The 21,904-nt window shown below is 46.5% G+C and overlaps 2 protein-coding genes across 2 annotated transcripts; both read right to left on the bottom strand.

Moving 5' to 3' along the window:
• Positions 1–3,309: 3,309 nt before the first annotated feature.
• Positions 3,310–8,653, bottom strand: LOC101778544 (probable RNA-dependent RNA polymerase SHL2). Its single transcript, XM_004968804.4, has 2 exons — positions 5,888–8,653; positions 3,310–4,566 (listed from the first exon to the last, which is right to left on the bottom strand). The coding sequence occupies exons 1-2, from the start codon at positions 8,651–8,653 to the stop codon at positions 3,697–3,699; spliced, it is 3,636 nt and encodes a 1,211-aa protein (XP_004968861.1). The 3' UTR covers positions 3,310–3,696.
• Positions 8,654–11,941: 3,288 nt separating this feature from the next.
• LOC101778955 (protoheme IX farnesyltransferase, mitochondrial) lies at positions 11,942–20,308 on the bottom strand. The gene is made up of 7 exons (XM_004968805.2): positions 20,037–20,308; positions 17,910–18,039; positions 13,924–14,061; positions 13,665–13,798; positions 12,924–13,049; positions 12,708–12,811; positions 11,942–12,631 (listed from the first exon to the last, which is right to left on the bottom strand). Exons 1-7 carry the CDS (start codon positions 20,306–20,308, stop codon positions 12,258–12,260), a joined length of 1,278 nt encoding a protein of 425 aa, XP_004968862.1. The 3' UTR covers positions 11,942–12,257.
• Between the last annotated feature and the right edge of the window lie 1,596 nt (positions 20,309–21,904).

Raw genomic sequence — 21,904 nt, forward strand, 5'->3', positions numbered from 1 at the left:
GATTTTGGATGTTGGTTTTTTTCATGTTGCAGCAAGTGATTTTCATGTTGGGATTACTTTGGTTTCATGTTGCAGTCGGTCAATCTGGATGTTGTGGTCGATCAATCTGGATGTTGCATTGTTAGTCTCCTAATTTTCTGCAGCAACAAGAGATGACTTCTAGTAGTGAGAATCATGAAGGACATGTGACATGTACCAGCTGATTTTGCTGCTGGACAGGGGCACGATTTGACTCACATGCGCGCAAAAAAGGGTGGGGGGTTTCGATGATGCTGTTGCGTGCGACATGAGTTATTGGTGGGTCTCAATCCAACGGTCACTGCGCCTATTATTTAACAAACATAGCAGCGTCCGATGCTAGCGTCCGGATCGGACGTCCGGGTGCTAGCAGCTCCGTAAAAAAATATTAGCAGTACAACGATGCCAGATTTGAATCAAAATATAACCTTTTTCATGAGAAATAAAAATATAACCTTATTAAACATTAGATTAGAACTATCATCGCTCATGTGCTAAAATATATTATCCTGTATTAATTACGGTAATATTTAAATCCTTTACAAATTATGTTTGCAAACCGTGGAACTAGATTTGAGGTGCTTGGTTTGAGTAATCAACTCATCTACTCCCTCCGTCCCAAATTGTAAGTCATTCCAAGAATCTTGAAGAGTCAAAGCATCTCAAGTTTGACCAAAATTATAGAGAAAAATATAAAGATTTATGACATCAAATAGATATACTATGAAAATATAATTAATAAAGAATCTAATGATATAGGTAACATCATAAATGTTATTATATTATCATATAAATTTGGTCAAACTTGAGATATTTTGACTCTCCAAGATTCTTGGAATGACTTACAATTTGGAACGGAGGGAGTAGATGGAACGGTCAATAATCAAAACAGATCATGTACTTCAGTACTTCCATAATTATATGTCAACAATTTTCATATAACGAGTCAGGTGTTGTCAAATCAAATAGTTCTATTTTCCCATGAAATAAAAAAAATGAGAGGTATGATGATGATATCTCATCTTATTCTTCAAAAAAAATGAAACACCCCATTAGTATATATTTGTATTTCATGTCATCCCAAGATTTTGCAGACTAGTTGTGTCGATATTCATGCAACAACGAAGGTGGTTTACAGCTGTTTCCTTTTGAAAATTTATAGCTGTGTTATATGTTAAATTCACTTTAAAATATATAGTAAAGGTACGTAGTTGTGTTGCTAATACTGTGTAATTTTTTGGAAAAGTCAATTTTACTGCCCTCACCAATCCACTTTGTCAGCTTACTTGCTAGCCTTAAAATAGCGCATCTCCAATAACACCATTTGGCTGGAGAAGGATATCCATTGATATCTATATGGTACTAAAGGACATTGACTTGTTGTTAGATAAGTTGAGATATGATCATAGTCAGATATGAAGATACTGGGCAATTAATCCCCCATAATGTATGCCAGATCATAGACTGATACCTTTGTGGTAGAGTTCTCATGGGAGTCATCATAGACTCTAATGGTTACTTCCACACATCATTCCGAAGCATCATATAAAAACATATGACTTCGTTGAGTGATCAATTATGATTCCATTGAATCATAGCCATTATCTATTAAGATAATGGTGCTTGTATTGCTTGGATGCAAACATGTTATGTGTGAACAATATCACTATATTGTGCACAAAATGGTTTATCCTCATGTATTGTTGTAATACATTTGAGGAATAACCGGATTGCAAATTAAACATGCAAGTACTTTGCAAGTTTATTCACGAAGTCTCTACCAACTCTCACACTTCAAAAGTGTTTGTAGAATTGGTATGTGATGACTTTGAGGTTTGCAAGATTTAGGGGGAGTCTCTTCATGAATTATAACCTATTCATGCATCATATTGTAGTCTTTTCTTTTTATGAGTTTTCCTCTCAAGGTTTCTCGTATAAAAGCTTTTAATGAGGCAATATCAATACAAGAATATATGTCATATCTTCTATTTTCCCCACTGAGATTTTTATAGGAGGTATCCAAGATATATCATGTCATATCTCTTCTCCCTTGAAAAGGGTTTTGAGAGGATATCAAAGACATGCATTGCTCTGTTAACTTTTATGGGTTTGTGATTGAGCAATAACCACATATGCCATATCATTTTCTTCTTATTTTTCCCACTAGGTTTTGAAGGAGTTTTAGTGGCATATCCATATGTATATTCCTCATATCTTCCCACATGATTTTTGGAGGAATTAACCAATACATTGATCTCATTGATGGAGTTGAACAAGGGGGAGTGTTGTGAACCATTTATTGGTGATCAACACCAGTAACTATCATTGGCGGTTACTCACCGAAAGGGCCACACACCCTTTCACCATGACCATTCATCCTGTATATATATATATATGTACAAACAGATCAATGCAATACACAGATGTTTCACTCTTGTCATTTGTGTCTCCCATTTACATTAGCACAAATCTACTCTTAACCGTACTACCGACAATGTCCTCAGTCGTGAAGTAATCGTTGCATTGCTTTCACAATTTTTCTCATGTCCTCTGAACGTAAGCATGCCACATGAACCCGCACCTCGACATCATGACACATGCTGGGAATATATAAGTTTCACGGGCAAAAAAAGACTGGCATCAACTAACTTGAGAGGGTAATAAGGACTTCTCCACGAAACGAATAGCGCGCACACTCAATTTCTTTTTATATGACACACGTATTTCGATATTCAAACTACATCATCTTTGACTAATTAATAGTCAGGCTAAAAGTTTTTGGATTGTGAGATATAAATATTAGTACAATAGGATTCATATTTGAAAGTACTTTCATGTCATATCTGTATGGTCATAAATTGTGCCATATATAAGTCTTGCAGACCATAACATGTCAAATTATGCCTTCAGTTTTAAAATGGAGGGATTATTTCTTAGCAAGCTAGCCTACTCGAGCCGCAGAATGAATTTAACATCTGGCAGTATTCTTGAGGAGGGTATATCGAGTCTTTTTGAGGAGGGTATATCGAGTTCTTGCTATTGGGCATTTTCAATTCTGTCGTCTGTCGATATCGAGTCTCTTTGTATGCCCATGATATCTGCGACTACATGCAGCTATGGGCTGTGTCAAGCCAAGGCATTTTACAACGTTAAGAGATTGGCCTAGGCTCCAACGGCTAGGCAGGCTAATGTACGAGAGGTGCATAGCCGTACCAAAAGATTCGGCTGCAAACTGCAAATACAGCTGCGCTAACCCTGAATTCAGACGGGAATAATTTCACATATGATGGCTTTTGGACAACCATAATTCAAATCAGAAACCATACTAGAACCACGTTCAGGGGCCCATAAAGCCATAACTGATCACATGAAACCAACGACAGCTAATCTGCCAGTAATTCACCTAGCAAGTAGTCTTCGGCTGCTGGCAGAAGATACACGCTAGAATCACGAAGGATAGTACTCCACTACAAGTGTACACTTCAGCAGGGGCAAGGAGGAATTTAACAGGGCTACACAAACATTCCTGGTACTAAGAGAGTTTGAAGAAATCCAACAGATACATTATGAAACCCAGATAACCGACTATAACGGACGCATGCTTTAATGGCATGGCAAAAAAGGCAGAGTGGTCTTGCTTTAGCGCTGCAGGGAGCTTCACGCGAACAGCTTTGCAGTCTACATGCTCTCAGAAATGTAGGCAGCAAGTCTCTCGACAGGTCTTTGGCTGTTGGACCTCACTTCTCCTTGGCACCTTATCTTTATCCGCGCCAGGTAATCCACTGCGATCCATGCAAAGCTGAGCCGCGCCGGCATTTCCTCGCAGTCTGGCCCAAGCATTTCCCTTGACTTCTGGACCCATTTGGGGTGGTAGGTAACCTGGTACCATGCGGAGGCCTTCATCTCATACACCCGATTTTTCTCATCCTCAGATATCTCAGTTTCGTCTGTCTCAATGCTTTCAAAAGTACTACGGAGCTCCTTCCGGAGAGCAGAGTATGAGTTCTTCAACCTCTCCTTTATATCCCCCTGCTTCCTGCTACTGTATTTGGGAAGCGACCATATGTGCTCCGTCACAAGCTCTGCTTCAGTACGGACACCGTATTGATTGAGCAGTGCATTCAGCTGCGCTTCATATGAGCACTTGCACAGCCAAGCACTTGAGAGAAAATCTGTCGCACCAGGAACTTCCATATCTGTGTCATATGGAAGATCATTTAAAGTGCAAGTTTCTTCTGGAACCAGATCACTGCTGGAGGCTTCTTGGATTGACCGATAAAGCCTTCCAAGGATCTTATCTGATTTATAGGTGATCGCCTCATCCTTTTGCATAAAGTCGGGATATAATTTTGGTCGAAGGGATGGCGGCATTGACACAATTTTGCCTGTCTTGGGGAAGTCCACAGCAGTTGCTGCTAGCTCTGCCAACTGAATGCACTTCTCGTCCATTGCTCCATACTCACTTGTGTCAGCATGAACAACATGAGCATTGCTTATTGGACCAAGTTTCTCATTTACCATGTTCTTCAAGAAGAAATCAACAATATCCTGTTAAAATTACAAGAGCTTATTAATAAATTGTAGTAAAACAAGTAATATTCATATACAAGCCAAGGTAGAAGCTATTTGCAAATACCAGGTGAAATAAAGATGCACTTCATAATTTGTGTATATTAGCTACATGCATCGAATCAAATGTAAGCATTCACCAAGGTTAATTTTCAAAAGAAAAGAACAGCTAATTGATGATGAACTGAAAAGTAATTTGTGCCTGTTAGGCCATTCTATAAGCAAATATAAGCCACGAACTAATGATTAGGAGTTCTTGACTTTAATTTTAACTGATGAAAACAACCTGGTTGCTGGCATCAGGGATTACACCAAATGAAGCAAACAAAGTATCGATCTACAGCTGCTATACCGGAAATTTGGTAAGCTAAAATGTTTGATTGTAATATATAGCTATACTCATCCAAGAATCAAATAAAATAATACTGAAATCCAGCTGAACATATTAGGCTTGCAGGATCCATGGTCTGGATCAAATCCAGCTAAATGTTTGATTGCGCCCTATAGCTATAATCATCCAAGAATCAAAGAAAATAACACTGAAATCCAGCTCAACATCTTAGGCTTGCAAGCTCCATAATCTGGACCATCAGAATTTGTCAAGCCTTTAGCCCCTACCTAATACACACAGAACAGTAAGCACTCCTTCCAGTCAAAAACAAGTGACCTTTTGGAACCAAACTATTTTTAACTTGGATCAATAATATCGTTGATATTTATGAAGTTCCTGCAGATTACACGTGTATTCTGTGCTACATTAAAAAGAAAGGTTAAAGCTACATGTAAAGCACATTAACTACAACAATTGTTATAGTAAGAATAACAAGTTTGATCTTGCATGATGCATACTAAGACGAGACAATAATTACAGAGCATACAAACAAACTCATGCAACTATCTATTGCCCAGTACATGAGAGTCAGTCAGTGAAAAGCTGATATATAAGTGATGGCAGCTGACTGGGTTGTCCCTAAACAAATGTAGATAAATCTAATGTCATCTGATAGATTCATAATCAAATGGCAGACAATATAACCAAATAAAGACATATAGGTCAAGAGCTTTAGGGTTTCCCATGCCAGTCAAGACAAGCATGGAATTAGTAGGAAAGAATAAAATCCCTGATTCAGGGTGGAAACTAAGGTACAATTTTGATGACTGTTTATGCTCAAGTACGGTAGGGACTGTTTCAGTATGAACGCTAACATGTCAATCAGAAATTATTTAAGGGAAGACATCCAAACATTGAACAAATATTTAAGGGAAGAAATGCCTAAATGTCAATAATAGTTTAGCTTACATGTTGAGATACTTGGCGTGGCAGCTGTTTTGCTTCAGCTGGGGTGTAGTCCATAGGGTTCCAGCTCTTTTTGCCTGGCGGTATAAGCTTTTCATCCCATGTCACAAAGTAGAGATCCCCATCAAGATCACTCCCAGATGCTTCATTGGCGTGTGGCCTCTCACCTTTCTTTGGGAAGACCAAGCAATCAACAAGGTGATGCAGTTCAGGCACATCAACAGCTTCAAGGATCCGGACATCCCCTGGATGAAGGCACGGGTTCTTTGCCATTACAACAGTACCAACAATGGTCTCTGCATTTTTGTTTGCTGAGGAACATTTTGGTCCGTGCTTCACCAGAAAATTATTGAGCATTGGAGAGGAGGCCTGAATAAAGCATTGCCCCTGTTCAAGGATCCCAAGTTCATCAAGGCAGCCCATCAACCACCTTCCCTTTGGCACAAAAATCCTTGTTTTCTCCAAAAGACCCAATAGCTGTGAAGACCTTATAGCCAAGAGCATTGCTTTCAGGTGCGGTTCAGTTCCAGGTGAAAAGCCAGCACTCAACATCAGTGCCGCGGTGTTTCCTTGCTCAGCACAAGAGGTGGTTACAACATCAAAAGCGACATCAGTGTCCGACAAAATATTGTTGAGATTAGATAGCATGGCTTCCTGCATTTGTGAAAAGATAGCATCCGGGACATTCAAGGAGGACAGTAATGTAATAATCTGGCGGTTTAAGAATCCTGGCTGAAACTTTGTCCATGAGACCACCTCTAACACAGTGTGGGTAGACTCAAACTTGTGCATGCTTGGCCTCAGGGAAAGTCGTATACCATCATTTTCTCCTTGCCAGACAGCTATAACGCCCTTGAACCCTGCATACCTAATCTGGTAAGCGGATGGGGGATTATCTGTCAGTTGCAGCGTCTTAGCAACTTCCATTGCAAGGTCTGGCGTAATCTTGCCAATTCCATCAGAGAAAACATACCCATTGCGTTCAACATCCTCAAGACACTCATTGACCTCATCTGGCTGCATCACTACCGTTGCATATGTAGATGAGAAGCACTGCCCCATCCGAGCAGCATGCTTTGCTACATTCTTACTTGTGAACCGCCCCATCCATTTCCTTATGCTTTCTACTGTTCTTGTTCTGTCCTCTGCGAAGAACCAAGCCGACCTATCCCTCAGCTGGTTCGATGAAAATGCAAGAAATGAGTACTTCCTGCCGCACATGTGAAAACCCTCTGTCAAAAACGTTTTAACACGCTTGTACACTGTTGTCTTATGCTGGAATGAGTTTGACATCAAATCCTTGACGATTTGCGCTGCAGAGAAATTCAGCACATTACTATTCAGTTGCTGCATCCCCTCATCCATAAAAGTTACCCTCAAGAACCTGTCAGCCACTTCACGATAATGCCTGATAACACGGTTAGAGCGCTCCACTTCTGGTGGCAGACAATAAGCCCTGGTGGGTGTGATCACCAGCCTCCTCACTTCTGAGTTTTCATGCCCAATCTTGTTGCGAAGAAGTTTGGGGTTCCTGGCAACCCTATCCTGCAGATTCTTCAGCCTCCGACATGCATCAAACACTGGAAATTTGTCCCCCCAAAATTCTCTCAATGCAGCCACGTTCACCTCATCCTCTCTTCTCTGGAGCAAACCAAAGAACTCAGGCGTGAGGTGGTGTTGAGTTATCACTCCCTTGTGCACCAGCGCATTCACGAGAAACAGCACCGGAAATTTGAGCCCCTCCGCGTGCTGCATGCAGAAGAATAAGTCCTGCATTCGCTCCCCAAATTCAGGCTCATCACGCACCGAGAGCCCCCGCCTTGATCCCCACCCGCCACCACACTCCACGATTTCCACCCTCCTCTCCCTCATGTACGCCAGCGCGTGTTCCATCTTTGGCCAGAACCGCCTCGGGAATGTGACCCTGTACACCCCGCATCGCCCGATTGCGCCGCTGGGGGTGATGTCGGTGGTCCGTATCCACGGGTCGTCATCGTCGAGAAGGTCGAACGGCACGGACTCGTGGATGTCATCATCCGCCGTGCGGTAGAAGACGAGAGGCGTGGAGGACAACCGGAGCAGCAGCGAGCTGTCGAGCTGGAACGTCCTGACCTCTGCGACGTCGCGGACGGGGAACTCGAGCTTGATGTCGCAGCGCATAACCACGGCGGCCTGGCGGTACTCCTGATACGCGAAGGCGGTGTCGCGGGTAAAGACGAACCGGCAGGTCCCGTCGAAGGGGTCGACGGAGAACTCGAGCCCGGCGTCCGGCCCGCGCCAGGCGGCGAAGAAGGAGTCGGGGGCCGGGAGATCCCCGACCTCGAGCCGCGAGTCGGTGAAACGGAATGGCTTGACATTGCGGCGGCGGGAGGCGCGGATGGAGCTGTCCGGGGCGGAGGCGGCCCGGAGGGGCTTCCGGCCGAGGATGAGCTCCGACCGCCCCGCGGCGTCGGCGGCGCGGCGCGCGGCCTCCGGGCGCGCGAAGTGAACGAAGGCGTGCGGGGGCACGCGGTCGTACTGCGGCGGCTGCCCGGCGGCGCCGGCGGCGGGGGTGACCGCGGGGAGGAGGAAGTCGGGGTAGGCGTCCGGCGGAGTCCAGGAGGTCTTGACGCGGCATCGCCAAACCTGGCCCACCTCGGATTCGAGGAAGTCGGCGAGGTCGCGCGCCGTGACGGTGGCGTCGAAGCCGCCCAGGCTGACCTGCGTGATCACCAGGTCGCCCGCGCGCGGCGCCGGTGGCGGGGCGGCCGCGCCCCGCAGCGATCCCATGGAAGGCGGTTGCCGCGGCCGGGTTCGGTGGGCGCCGGAGGGGAACAATTTGTTTTGGGGTTTTTTTGGGGCCTTGATTTGGTGCTGATCAAATGAAATTCGAAGGGGTTTAACGGGTTTTGAGGGACGAGACGGGTGGGTGCAAACGCGAAGCGCGTGTTGGTCGGTCACATAGGTGGCGTTGGAGAAGATTGAAGATTGCCGCTGGAGTTGCAGGGTGCTCCAAGAACATCGTTTCAGACTTCCTCGTGAAGTTAGGGATTATTTAACCACATTTATCGCTCATTACACAATATAACGGTTCGTTTCTAATTTTTCTATCCATTCCTGTCGCCGTTTCCTTCCTCTACCTCGGCCGCTTCGCCCTTCGCCTGGCCGGGGAGTGCTGCCTCCACCTGCCTTGGCTGCCACGACTGCACCGTCAGCTCCTGCCAGGCCACGCCACCCCTAGCCTGGCCGGGTGCCACCATCTCCACCCGCCACCGTGGCCCCCCACGGCCGCGCCTTGGAGCTCCGGGATGCGATGGCGGCGATGGCCCCAAGGGGTGCGTCCCCGGCCCGGAAGCTCCGAGACGGGACGGAAAGAGGTACGCTGCCACGAGCTAACGCGCGATCCTGGAACTCAGGCGAGATGCGCCGCTCAGGCCGCCCCAGCCCTGCGGCTCGGGGCCCACCGCACCGCCGCCCTCATCCCGCAAAGCGCAGCTCGAGGCTCGTCGGAGGGAAGGGGGAGAGAGCAGGGAAGGAAGAGTGCCGGTGGCGCGACAGACGGGGTGAGGTCGGGCAGCGTGGAATCGGGGGAGTGCGGCCGTGTCTACTGCGGCGTTGGCCGTTGCGGAGTTCAAGCTCGGCGACCCCAGCTGCTTCTGCGGCTGCTCCGGCAGTACCTATCGTTGAGGCCACTACCCCAATCGCATCCCGCCGCCACCGATTGAGGTCCACAAACTCCTGTTGACCTCCTTCCCATCACGGTGTACGGGCGGATAGCAGGGTGGCACTAAAGTTGGCCTATGTTGGTAAAGGAGAGAGGAGACAAATAAAAGGAGACTGACACGCATGTCCTATTTTCAAGTGTATAATAGATTTTTCACAATAAAACATCCTGTTTTTGAGCTCGATCCGTGCTTCTTGCCAAACATGTGGATAACTCCAATATTTTTTTGAAGTTGGTCAAGTGGAGCTGAGGTGAAGTGGAGTATATAATAGACTTTTCACAATAAGACATCCTGTTTTTGAGCTGGATCCGTGCTTCTTACCAAACATGTGGATAACTCTAATATTTTTCTAGAGTTGGTCAAGTGGAGCTGAGGTGAAGTGGAGCGGGTGGAGTGGAGCTAAAAAATTTGAAGTGGAGTGCTACGAAACACACCCTTAATTTCTCTCTTTTTTTCAGTCATTTATTGTTTTTACTCAAAGAAGTAAATACATGTGGCAGAAAAAGAGGCGGTAAAGGTTGATTGCACTGTGGGCTTTGATACCAGTAGTCGTGAACCTGGAGCAGGCAAAGTTAACAAGAAGGTGTTAACGTTAAAGCCACCTTTTTATTATTTCTATTTTTTAACAATCAAAGATCAAATCATAAACGTTTAGATCGGATCCTTTCCATTAATTTTTATAGGACTTTTGTTTTGCCATGTACCATCTCACGTGGCTCCACCTGACTACCTCTTCATTAACATCTTTGTTTGATTCACGGGATCCCTATCATATCAAATATTTAGATAAATATTAAATATAGTTTAATTACAAAACCAATTGTATAAATGAAGATTAATTCGCGAGATGAATCTATTAAGCCTAATTAGTTCATGATTTGATCACGTGATGCTATAGTAAATATGTGCTAATCATGAATTAATTATGCTTAATAGATTCATCTTGCGAATTAGTCACGGTTTATGCAATTAGTTTTATAATTAGTTCACATTTAGTCGTTCTAATTGGTATCAAATATGCGATGTGGACCGAACAAAAAATTTATCCATGTATCAAACACCCCACGCTTGCCTCACTCCCACACTAACTACTCTGATTATTTGTCGCACCTTCTGTTGTCTGCTAGTTGTCTTCCTTTACTTGTAGCCCAGTGACATCACAATCATTCCTCTTGTAAATTCCCGCTACAACCGAGGCCAATTCTCTTATCGTTATACCATTGAATTGATCAACCATAAACACTCATGCCTAAACCCATCGTGCAATTTTGATCGCTTTTAAAATTGGCTCACTTGAGATGCAAATTTGGTGACAAAAAATAATCTATTTGAAATCTAACTAAAATTGAGCTTACATACACTCGAACGATACTCTCCATACACTCGAATGATACTCTCCATATTCTCATGCAACCCTAACTTCTAACCTCAATCTAAACCTTGCGGACAAACATCAAGCATTGTCTCCATCTTTTAGGAAGTGAGTCTAGTTCAACTGATTAGAGTGGGAGATGTGGTCGTACACTCTGACCACCCAGGTTCGAGGCTCTTATAACTCGAATTTAATAACTCAAATTTAATTTAGGTGCCTATTTCTTCTTAATGAAAAATTACCTAGCTCCTCCTAGATTAATCTAAGTTGTCTCCATCTTTTAAGCTAATTGAAAGAAAAAAATTCTGTAACCTCGTATATCTAGACATCTAAGGTAACTACTCATTGTTTAAAATTTCAACCCCAATATGTACTTATTAATAAATCATTTTCCTTAGAAAAGGTATAAATAGTAGTGGGACGTGAAAGTATGGTCTTAAAGTTAGAATATGGACCCTCAAATTAAAATTTAATTTTTTCCCATTTTCTTAAAAAGCTATAAATAGTAGTGGGACGCCGAAAGCATGGTCTCGAAGTAAGAATCTGGATCCTTACATTAAAATTTTAAATTTCTTCACTCTATACGCTCTAGGTTCAGTTGTGCACCCAGATTCTCACTTAAAGTGAACTATTTTAGAAGTTTAAGGACTCATATCCTAGACTTGATTTTCTCTAAACTAAACTAAGGAGCCAAGAGCCGAAGAAAAAATAGCTTCACCTCATTCACTCATCGCAGAGAATCACTCTCCTTAAAATTTAATCAAGAGAACCGTAGAGGATCACTTTCAATTACAAAAACAATTTCTCTAAAAGAATCACTTCATAAAATTACAAAAATCGCTTCTCTAAAAGAATCACCTCCTTCATAAAATCAGAAGCACGATAAGCGCCATCAACTTGCCCTAAAGACAATAAGAATGCACCTTTGTGAAACTCTAACCAAAATTCAAGAGAATAAGTTTGTAACATTTCTGCCCCATCAATAAGTGCAGTCAACATGAAGACCACCAGCATTTAAATGAAACTTGAATGCGCGTCATTAGTGTTAAACCAAATTTGGAAGAAAATAAAGCACAGGGTAACCGTGTTACTCGAGGCATCAGAAAGAGGATCAGCGGCACTTTTTTACATTCAGATGGGCCGCAAAGAGCTCACCCCCATAAAAATTATTCTATAATTTCAACAACAGATAGACCAAGGACCCCCTTGGCGGCAGAAAATTCATGTATGAAGCCAAAAATGCATGAACACATTGCTTCTACAGGTCCAGTGCTGCAGGAAGAACCAGAGAAGGTTTTCATGACTCGTATATGGGTACTGGTAAGAAAGGGAATGGAGCCACAGAAGCATAGGCGACTGGAGGGCGTGATTGCACACGAGAAGGTTTCCTGTCTTCGTGTTTCTGTCTCGCTCTTTCGTTGTCCTGCAGATCGGCCCTGTAAAGAACTCCACCGAGCTCACTTGTCTCAGCCAGGTTGTGCGCATTTTGTTTGTTAGGCAGCCGATGTAATAGAAGTCCAGCCATGAAGGCAGGGAGATACAGCAGGCTTCCATAGAACATTCTCCTTGCAGTTTTTGGACTTGGTTCCAGCACAAACGATAGAGCTCCAATGGTAAGGCCCATCGTTAGAAGTGATGCTTCAACACCGAACCACTCAGATGTGAGGCCCCCTGCATGTGGTAGTTTCATATAAGTAAGATCTCAAATCGAAATTAAAACCAGAAGCTTAATATGATTAATCCTCACAGTTGTATGCAAACAATCCCAAAGGCAGCATGTACAGACAATTTCTGAGCGATACCCACGCAGTTCTTTTACCAGTAGGGTCAGCAAAAGAAAACATACGGTACCTGCATCAAGCAGCCAGTCACATGTATGAAACAAACCATTACCAGAGTTTTCATCTAAACAAGACCCTTTGCAAATAAATCTGCTAGTAATGAACTGAGACAAGTGACCTACCCTCCAGCAAGGTAATCATTGCGACATAAGTATGCGAGCGCCATAAAATGGGGTATTTGCCAATAGTACAATGCGGCAGGGAGAATCATAGCATTTAGTGACAATTCAGTACAAGCTGCTGCCCACCTGTGCAGAAGAAGACAGTAAATTATGGCATCTTGTAAAAGATGTAGATAGTTCTACTGACACATTAAAACAGATAAAATAGGAGCACAACAACATATAACAACAAAATACTCTACAGCGGCCAATGTTACACATGCTCAAGTTTTGCACAAAACTTTGGCAAGAACTAATGTACAGTGTGGGGCGTTGTGGATGGGTGGATATTGATCAAGGATTGGTCCAAAGAGTGATTAAGGTCACTGTTTTGTACAGATTTTTTTGGAGTCATTCACATTCTGGACATCAAATTTAACGCAGTCATGATTTGCAGCTTGCCAAGTAAGAGATAGATTCTCAAGAGAGCATATCAAATGCAACTCTTACTTCACTCTACCCCTGTGTAGGCTTCCAAGCACCCAAGAGAAACTAGTTCAGCTAGTAGGGGTTGTGTTTCATCCAGTTACAAGTTGGTTTGAAATCAAAATTTGACCGCTACTGAGAGAACCTTTCCTTGACCAATTACTGTGAATGCATTTGCCCTTCAATGCAGAAAATATGTTCAATTGAATTAATATAAATAGCTACTTTAAACTGCACTTCAGAATACCAGCAAACTATATTCAGCAAGTAACATACCCCAGAAGTGGTGGAATGGCACCAACAACTGCTCCTACCCATGTATTAACTGGGTGTATTTGCTTCAATGGAGTATATACAAATGCGTACAGAACAAGATTAGAAGCTGCAAGCCCAGCTGCCAAGCCATTAGCCTGCACAAACCTTGCCAAATTTTGCATGTTTAGTTCCAGTTTCAGCTTTCTACCAACTTCTGTAGCTGCAATTTCAAAAGGAAGTATACATATACATATATAAAATACAAAGAGAAAGTACGAACCTTCCAGGCCAACAAAGCTGTTCCTGTAGCTCCAACACTCGTAGCCCACATAGCAGCATGTGCAGGACTAATGCGACCTGATGGCAAGGGCCGCCGCATTGTCCTTTTCATTTTAGCATCATTTTTTATCTCGAACACCTGAAAGTAGGTGTGAAATGATCAGAGAGAATACTGAGTTGTGTTGGATCAGTTAAAGTAACAACAGCAAAAGTTCACTGTCTCCATTATTGGCCCAAAATGATCTTTTCCATTCCACACACCCACAAAGGGGTTATTTGGGGTACATATAGGCCAACCATGGGTAGGTGGCTTAGAAGCTAAGCAAAGCATCTAAAGAGCATCTAAAGCAGTAATTGGTGATAAGGTGCACGTACAAATCACCCACGGGTACAAGTGCTCACAAGCACTACTAATACATTATTCTATCACCATCAGGACTTAACTCTAACATTCTCCCCCTATGTCCTGAATGGCAAACGAACCATCCCAAGTCTGGTTCGGAGTTCTTGGAACTTGACTCTTCCTGAGTGTTGATGTGGTTGCCTTGAGACTCCCTTCCTCCAAGCAGCCACTTCATGGAAGACAGGGTTTTTCGCTAGGGCTTGAGCGAACTTGCTATCCGACATCCATCTGCATCGCAGCGCGCTAGGCCGCGTGTCCCTCAGCCTCAGCGAAGGAGCGAGACTCACTGTCGTCGCGCGTTAGGTGAAGCATGGCCTCGAGGTCGTGAGGCACCCGTCCCGGCACCGGCTGGTAGCCGAGAATGTGCGACATGGTGCGGTACCACAGTGGCTCGCCATCGCAGTACGTGTCGACGTGATCCTCGTCGTGAGGGAGCGGAGTGGCGAACTCCACCAAGCGGGGCTCATCGTGAGTCGGTGTTGACGAAGCAGTGCTCGGAGGAGTGGCCGTCGGTGCTGGAGTGTGTGGCGTGGCTGGCTGTGGTGGTAGCGATGGAGAGCTCGCCGCGCCCGGAGTACTCGCCGGAGTCGGTGGAGGACTCACCTGCGCCAGTGAAGAGCTCGCCATAGTCGATGGAAACCCGAGGACTGGGGTAGGCACGCTCGGCGAAGAAGAGTTGCCCACTCCCCCAACTCCCTGGAAATGGGCGTAGTCGCTGTACGTCGAAGTTGAGCCGCCATCCACCATTTTGCCCCGCACCATCTCCTTAGTGCCGAGCTGTGCCACCTCCGCGTAGAGGTTGTTCTTCCCCCTATCCACCTTGGCGAGGAGGCAGCGGCGTCGATCCCAGATGCAGAGCACTCCACTGTCGATCTCCACGCGCGACCGTTCTCATCCAGTTGCCCGAGGCTAATGATCGAGTTCCTTAGCGCGGAAATGTAGTAGACACCGGTGAGGAGCCGGTGCTCGCCAGTCTTGGCGATGAGGACAACGGAGCCAACGCCCTTGATCTCCACAGCCAAAGAGTCGCCGAACTTGATGGAGCCGCGCATGTCGACGTTCAAGTCGGAGTACTCCCGAGGCCTGGTCATATCGTCGCCGAGGGAGACGTGCGCACGGCTCATCGAGGTGGAGGAGAGCTGTCACGGCCGGTGCCACGTGAAGAAGCTTGATGGTCCTGTGAGCCAGGAACAGAGCCAGTTCCTCCTCCTCCTCCGCAACCTGTGCAACGTGGGCCTGACCGCGCCTTGGCTGGCGGCACTCCCTGGCCCAGTGGCCAGTCCTACCACGACAATTGTGGCAGGTGTCGTCTCGTGCGGCCTCGCACTCGCCGATGGTGCCTCCTCGCGCCTTGGGCGCCTTGCGCGGCTTGCCACACTTGCGGCCGCCTGTCGAGAAACAAGACTCCCCCTGTTTCCGCTCCTTCTGGTGGGTGAGCCACCTCTCCTCGGTGAGGTCGAGCTGACCACCGATGATGATCTCCCCGCCAGAAGAAGGCTCGTCGCGGTCGTCGAACGCCTTGAGTCGCCCCGTCAGCTCCTCGATCAACAGTGCTGAGGTCGAGCAGCGTCTCGATGGAGATAGCGAGCTGCAAGTACTTCTTCGGAACGAGCAGGAACTTCGCAACTGCTTTCTCCTTGTTGATCTCGTTGTCACCGTACCACTCCAACCGCTGCATCAGGCTGGAGAGGCGGAGGGCGAAGTCGTCGACGTCCTTGCCCAGCTTGAAAGCAAGATGATCCCACTCCTGCCGAAGCTTCTGCAGAGTGGACTTGCGGGCGCGGGCGCTGCCAACTCGGGCCGCAGCGATAGCGTCCCAGGCGGCCTTGGCAGTCCTCTTCGCCGAGATGTTCGCCGCCATCTCCATCGGGACCACGGCGAGCAACGCCTCGAGCACTCGCCAGTCCTCATGGCTGTCGACGTCGCCGTACTGGACCGCGTCCCACATCTCCCGCACCTGGAGCTTCACCTTTATCACCGAGGACCACTCCATGTAGTTGGTCTTCGTCAACATCAGCCACTGCGTGCTGCCGACAGACTCCCGGATAATGGTCTTCACGACCCTCGGGGGTCGGTGCCTGGAGTCAAGGTTGCAGTCGGAGTCGGAGTCGAGGCCGGACTCGTGGACGGAGCTCCTCCTGCTCCGAGGACACCCGCCGTCCGCACCTCGACGCAGGTCCTAGACCCACTAGTCCACCACAGCGTTCCGCCGCCGGTCCGCCTCCTCCAGCTTGAGTCGGTCGCCCTGCGCCTCGGCACCGGCGCCCTGCACCGCGCGTCTCAGCTCCTCCCGGTCACGCCACGCCATCTCGCACGTCGCCTCCGCCTCCTCGTGCAGCCGGTCTGCCTTCAGGCGCCGCTGGGTAGCGGCCGATGCTGCCGCCTGTGCCTCCTCTGCGGCGAGGCAGGCTACCTCGGCTGCACGTGCCGCCGCGGTCCCTATGGCCGCTGTGCGCGCTGCCCGAGCATCAACCGCCACCCGCAACTTGGCGTCGCGCAACATCGCCGTGCGCCGCCGGTCCTCTTACCTCCCGACCTCCGCCCGCCGCCGCCGCCTCCTCAAGCCGCTCCTCCTCCTCGGCCGCCGCCCTGCGGCGCCACACACTGCTTGTGGCCGAGTGGTGGGAAGAGGTACAGGAGGAACCCCTGGAGCTGGCCGGGAGTGCCGGCACCACGCTGGTTGGCGGTGGCGCGCCGACCACCAGAGCCGCGGCGTCCGCAGGGCCCACGCCCTGCGCGTCGGTGCCGCCCGCACCACCCACGACTGATGCTCTCCTGGAGCCAACCATGGGGAAGGTGAAGGAGAGGTGAAGGAAACCGTCAGGAAGAGGAGCCAGCGGCGGCAGCGCCCGCACGTCGCCGCCCATTCACCCGCACGCGCCACCGCCCTACCGCATGCTCCTCCTCCGCGCGCGCCGTTGATCCTAGCCGCCGCGCGCTGCCACCCGCTGCCTGCACACCGCCGCCCCTATAGCGCCTCCGCCCGCGTCCTCGCACGCGCCGCACCGCCATCCGCACACCGCTCAATCCGCGCCGGCCCGCGCTCGATCCAGTCGGGAAGCGGTGGAGGAGACCCGTTGGCCGCCGGATTTAGGCCGGGAAGGTACGCCACTGCCGCCGCCGAAGGTGGGCCCGCCGGGGTATGGATGGGCACAGGAGAGAGATGGCGCCGGGTACGGGAGAGGGAAGAGAGGGTAGGTGAGAAAGATAGGCTCTGAATACCAATTGTTGGCCCAAAAGGATCTTTTCCATTCCACACACCCACAAAGAGCATCTAAGTAGATAAGAGCATCTAAAGCAGTAATTGGTGATAAGGTGCACGTAGGCACGAACCACCCACGGGTACAAGTGCTCACAGGAACTAAGTGCACACAAGCACTACTAATACATTATTCTATCACCATCATGACTTAACTCTAACATCCATACACCAACAACCATATTAAGCAGGGCTATCCATATAGCTACAAATCCAGATATGGCATAAATGTGTGGGAAAGAGGGCACATTAAGAAAACATTTGCTGAAGAGTCATGAAGAAATAAAGATTTGAATGCGTGCAAATACAATGATTATTGATTTACCTGGTTGAGGGTATTTGCAGATGCTGCAACCATCATTGTACCAGCACATGTGCAACAAAGTCCGGCGATGTCCACGATGTTGCCACTACCAAGCACATAGCCAGCCCCCGAAGTTGCCACAACAAGAGCACTAAACACCATAAAAGTTTGGATGGATAATTAGATAAAGAAGTGCAAGGAAAGGAGAAATTGCTACTTCAGTCATCAGCTATAAGTGGTCTCAAAATGAAGAGACAAAATTGCATTCAGAATCACAATATTATCTGAACCTATTCTAAGTGAGGTACACACTACTACATAAAGATACACTATCTACAGATATTAGGTCACTATCTACAGATATTAGGGGCCAGTTTGGTAGGGCTCCAGCTCCTCCTAAAATGAGAAGGAGCCGGAGGAGCCACTTTTTTTGGCTCTGGCTTCTCCATATAAAATGGCTCCGGCTCCTCTAGTGCTCCAAGGGTGGAGCTGTTTTTGACCAAACTGTTTGGTAGGGCTTCAGCTGGAGCCGCAGGAGAAGCCAGAGCTGGAGCCCTACCAAACCGGCCCTAGGTGAACCAACAATTCTTGCACAAGTATAAAGGTGGTAAACTAAAAATTTTGACACCCCCATTCATGGCAAGTTAAAATTGAAAATCCCATGGCTCCCAAGGACCTAAATGTCCCAATGAATGGAAAATCCTCAGTTTCCAAGAAAAAATTATGAATAACCATATTTCTTAGCAAGATGAGGCTAATTACTCATAATGTCTGGACATAACATGGACAATCGCAGTTGTGCTTTCATTTAGTTTTGATTTACAGTCTCAATCCAACTTATATATCAAACATAAAAGGTGATAGTAACAACGTGCATGGAATATAGAGCACAGGGACGAACATAGCTGATGTTAGCAAGGTCTGTACACGGATTACAATTGCCAATTTGCCATTCAAGGCCATATATTGATTAAAAAAGGAGGATCTACACCACATGTGTGATACATAGCCAAAACAAAGAAACTCAACACATGGAACCAGAATGGTGAAGCAAATAATCCTTGGTTATAAAAAACTTTTTCAGGGAAATCACAAACATCTTGCCTGCCTGCCTGTCAGCCAAATATCTCAATTAGTAAAATGACATTCCATTTTCTTATTTCTGATAACTAGGATATATTATTCTGGTTTGATGTGCTGAGCTAGCTGGTTCAAACCAAGGACAATGACAAGTGTTCTGTGATTGAATTCTGAACCCCTGTCTCAATCCCATTTATACACTCTAACCAGAGAGGAGCTTCTGGTGTTCTAAGGGTGCAGTGGGCAGATCCAGATAAAGAACATTACAAAAGGTTTCTTTTTTCATTTCTAGAATCAGACATAGCAGAAGTTAGGTAATGCAATATGCACACTAATCAGCAGAAATTACATTTCGAGTAGAATTAAACATGAAAGCAATGTTCACAGCAAAAGTAAGAAGTGTCTTTTTTTCCTCTAAAGTTCCTACCATACTTAGAATAATTAAAGCCTGATATACTCAGGAAAAGGCATCACAATGGTTAAGTTTGCATACATAGGCACTAGCCAGCATCACTCAAAGCAGAATTCTCACTTAGCAACCAGTTTGTGTAAAACTGAGTATGGATTCTACATGGCATATACACGAATACATATAAAAGTTTTTGCTCAATTCTAATAAACCAAACTGTGCAACACGTGCCAAAGATAAATGTTTCTTCGAAAAAAGTGCATACAAAATTCAAAGTTCTACATTTTATAAGAATTCAACATAATTACCAAAGCATATACCCTTGAACTAGTATGATTCAATTTGAAGCGCCAAGGTAATGTTCACAAGGAAACAAAAACGAAAGTCCCATAGCCGAACTTGCGATTCTTGATCTCCTACAGTTGCATAGGGTGGTGGAGGGGTGGTAATGGATCATGGCCTTGGACCAGGTCGGCTCAAGAAATGGAAGTTGTAGGACTGGTTATACAATAAAATTGCATCGAGGGAAACAAAACCTATTTAAGGCACCTATGCCCAGCGACAACTCTAATTGCATGAAACGAAGGCATGTTTTTTTTTTCAATTTAAGAAACAGTATACGATAGATCCATGGGGAAGAGGGGGAGCAAAACGCGCACCTGAGGCGGGCTTTGGAGAGCTCCCAGTAGCACCTCCCGTAGTGCCGCAGCGCGTCGGAGACGGATCCGGCCTGCTGCGAAACGGATACAGCCGCCGCCGCCGCTGCTTCTTCAACGACGTTGTTCGCTGCTGCGGCGGAGGGTGCGGACGAGGAGGCACGCGTCGAGGCGATAAGAGCGAGCGACGCGACCGGGTGGTGGATGGGGTCAGGGAGGAGGCGAGAGCGTAGAGCCCTCGCGGCGTAGGCCGCGGTGGCGCCGCCCCTCCACATGGCGGCTACGGGCGGCGGCGCAGGCGGCGATGACGAAGCCCGATGCGATGGCCGGTGGGAACGGGAGAGCTGGGAGGAGAGAAGGCCAGAGAGCGAAATGGGCAAAAGATATGGGCCGGGCCAAACTTCGCCTGGGTTAATTGGGCCCGTTTGGCCGATCTTGGTGCAGCAAGCCGATTCAACACATGTTAGTCCGCTTTTTTCCGGCTTGATAGGAAAGCTTACGTGAAAAAATAATTTTAACAAAAGAATAAAATAAAATGAAACATGTAATGCAATGTAAGGTGGAAAATAATATGATAGGATGGTGGTATAATAAAAAAAAAGTTAGCCTAAATAAATTAGCCACAAGTTTTAGAATTAAAGGTGGTGATATGATTCATATTTCTCTCTAAAGAAACTAACAAAAAGAATGGGTTGGTCATGTAGCTAGACTCATCACCTTTCTCATGTTAATGTAGTAGCCACGGTCATTTGTGCGAGAATTCAAAGTGTCCATGCAGCTCGATCTATATTTTCTAGTTTATCATGGTTCGCTTCTAATATCTCCATGTGTTGAATGTTGCCTACTGTGTCTTCATGTGCCAATGCTTCATAGTGTCATCTTCTAAATTTAATCATATACGCTCATTGGAAGCATTGCCGAAGCTCCTTTTCTTTGTCGTCATCTTCATCTCATGTATCTTATTGTCATCGTCTTGTTGCAGCCTCTTCTTTACAGGTTTTCCCCTGCGTCCTGAACAGGACGCATACTGAAATATAGCCTTATTGAAAAGTTTATAAAATTACCTTTCCAATAAGTGGTGGATCATCAAAAATGGAGTTCAGATGAGAGAGTTATGCCCAATTTATTTTAGCATTACGTGATGTCCAGAACTTATTTTAGGACGTGCGACATTTGATGATTTGACCATAACTGCATGTAGGAATCTCCGATTGTCTTGCTTATTGGAGCATAGATTTCATGGGACTTCTAACTATCCTAAAACATTATGTTGTTTACTTCTAAGATCGTGTAAAATATTGATGACAATAATAGCTTCTAGTCCATCAATAAGAGATACTGATGATCCTGATCTTGTTGTCTTTAGGGTATCATGTCACGCATCCTTCGGCTTCAAGGTCATCACTGTTGCTGTACTACCGAGTAACATCGTGGTAATGATGTGTCGTCTCCATAATTCTTACTTTTGCCGTATGATGTGTCATCTCTAACTAAAATCACCCATTAAAAATCGCTTTTAAAATCTTTTTACCGCTGAGCTCCCGGAAATCAGAAATCTTCCCGGCGATTTCGCCGTCCCGGCACCCAAGCCGCCCTCCATCATTTTATCCGTGCCCGTAATTTCCGCCGCGTGCCGTCGCCAGACGCCGCGCGGGTGCTCCAACCGCGTGCCGCGAACGCCGCCGGTCCCTCTCCTTTTCTTCCTCTTTTTCCCCTCCCCTTTTCTTTTTCTTTTTCCTTTTTTCCTTTCTTCCTCCTTTTTCTTTCTCCTTCCTCCTTCCTTCCTCTCTCTCCTCCCTCCTTCTTCCTGGCGCACCGTACGCCGGCTCCTGGCGCCACTCCGTCTGAACCGGGCCCCCCCGCCATTACTC

The sequence above is a fragment of the Setaria italica genome, chromosome V, assembly GCF_000263155.2.
Source record: "Setaria italica strain Yugu1 chromosome V, Setaria_italica_v2.0, whole genome shotgun sequence".
NCBI classification, from domain to species: Eukaryota; Viridiplantae; Streptophyta; class Magnoliopsida; order Poales; family Poaceae; genus Setaria; species Setaria italica.

What these genes read in the sequence shown, in the direction of transcription:
- LOC101778955 (XM_004968805.2), bottom strand. Translation starts at nt 20,308, where the DNA reads ATGTGGAGGGGCGGCGCCACCGCGGCCTACGCCGCGAGGGCTCTACGC. An exon ending in CTCTCCAAAGCCCGCCTCAG is followed by an intron (nt 18,040 to 20,036) that starts GTGCGCGTTTTG and finishes TATGGTGTTTAG; the next exon opens with TGCTCTTGTTGTGGCAACTT. An exon ending in AATGATTACCTTGCTGGAGG is followed by an intron (nt 12,812 to 12,923) that starts GTAGGTCACTTG and finishes TGCTTGATGCAG; the next exon opens with GTACCGTATGTTTTCTTTTG.
- LOC101778544 (XM_004968804.4), bottom strand. Translation starts at nt 8,653, where the DNA reads ATGGGATCGCTGCGGGGCGCGGCCGCCCCGCCACCGGCGCCGCGCGCG. An exon ending in CACGCCAAGTATCTCAACAT is followed by an intron (nt 4,567 to 5,887) that starts GTAAGCTAAACT and finishes TAATTTTAACAG; the next exon opens with GATATTGTTGATTTCTTCTT.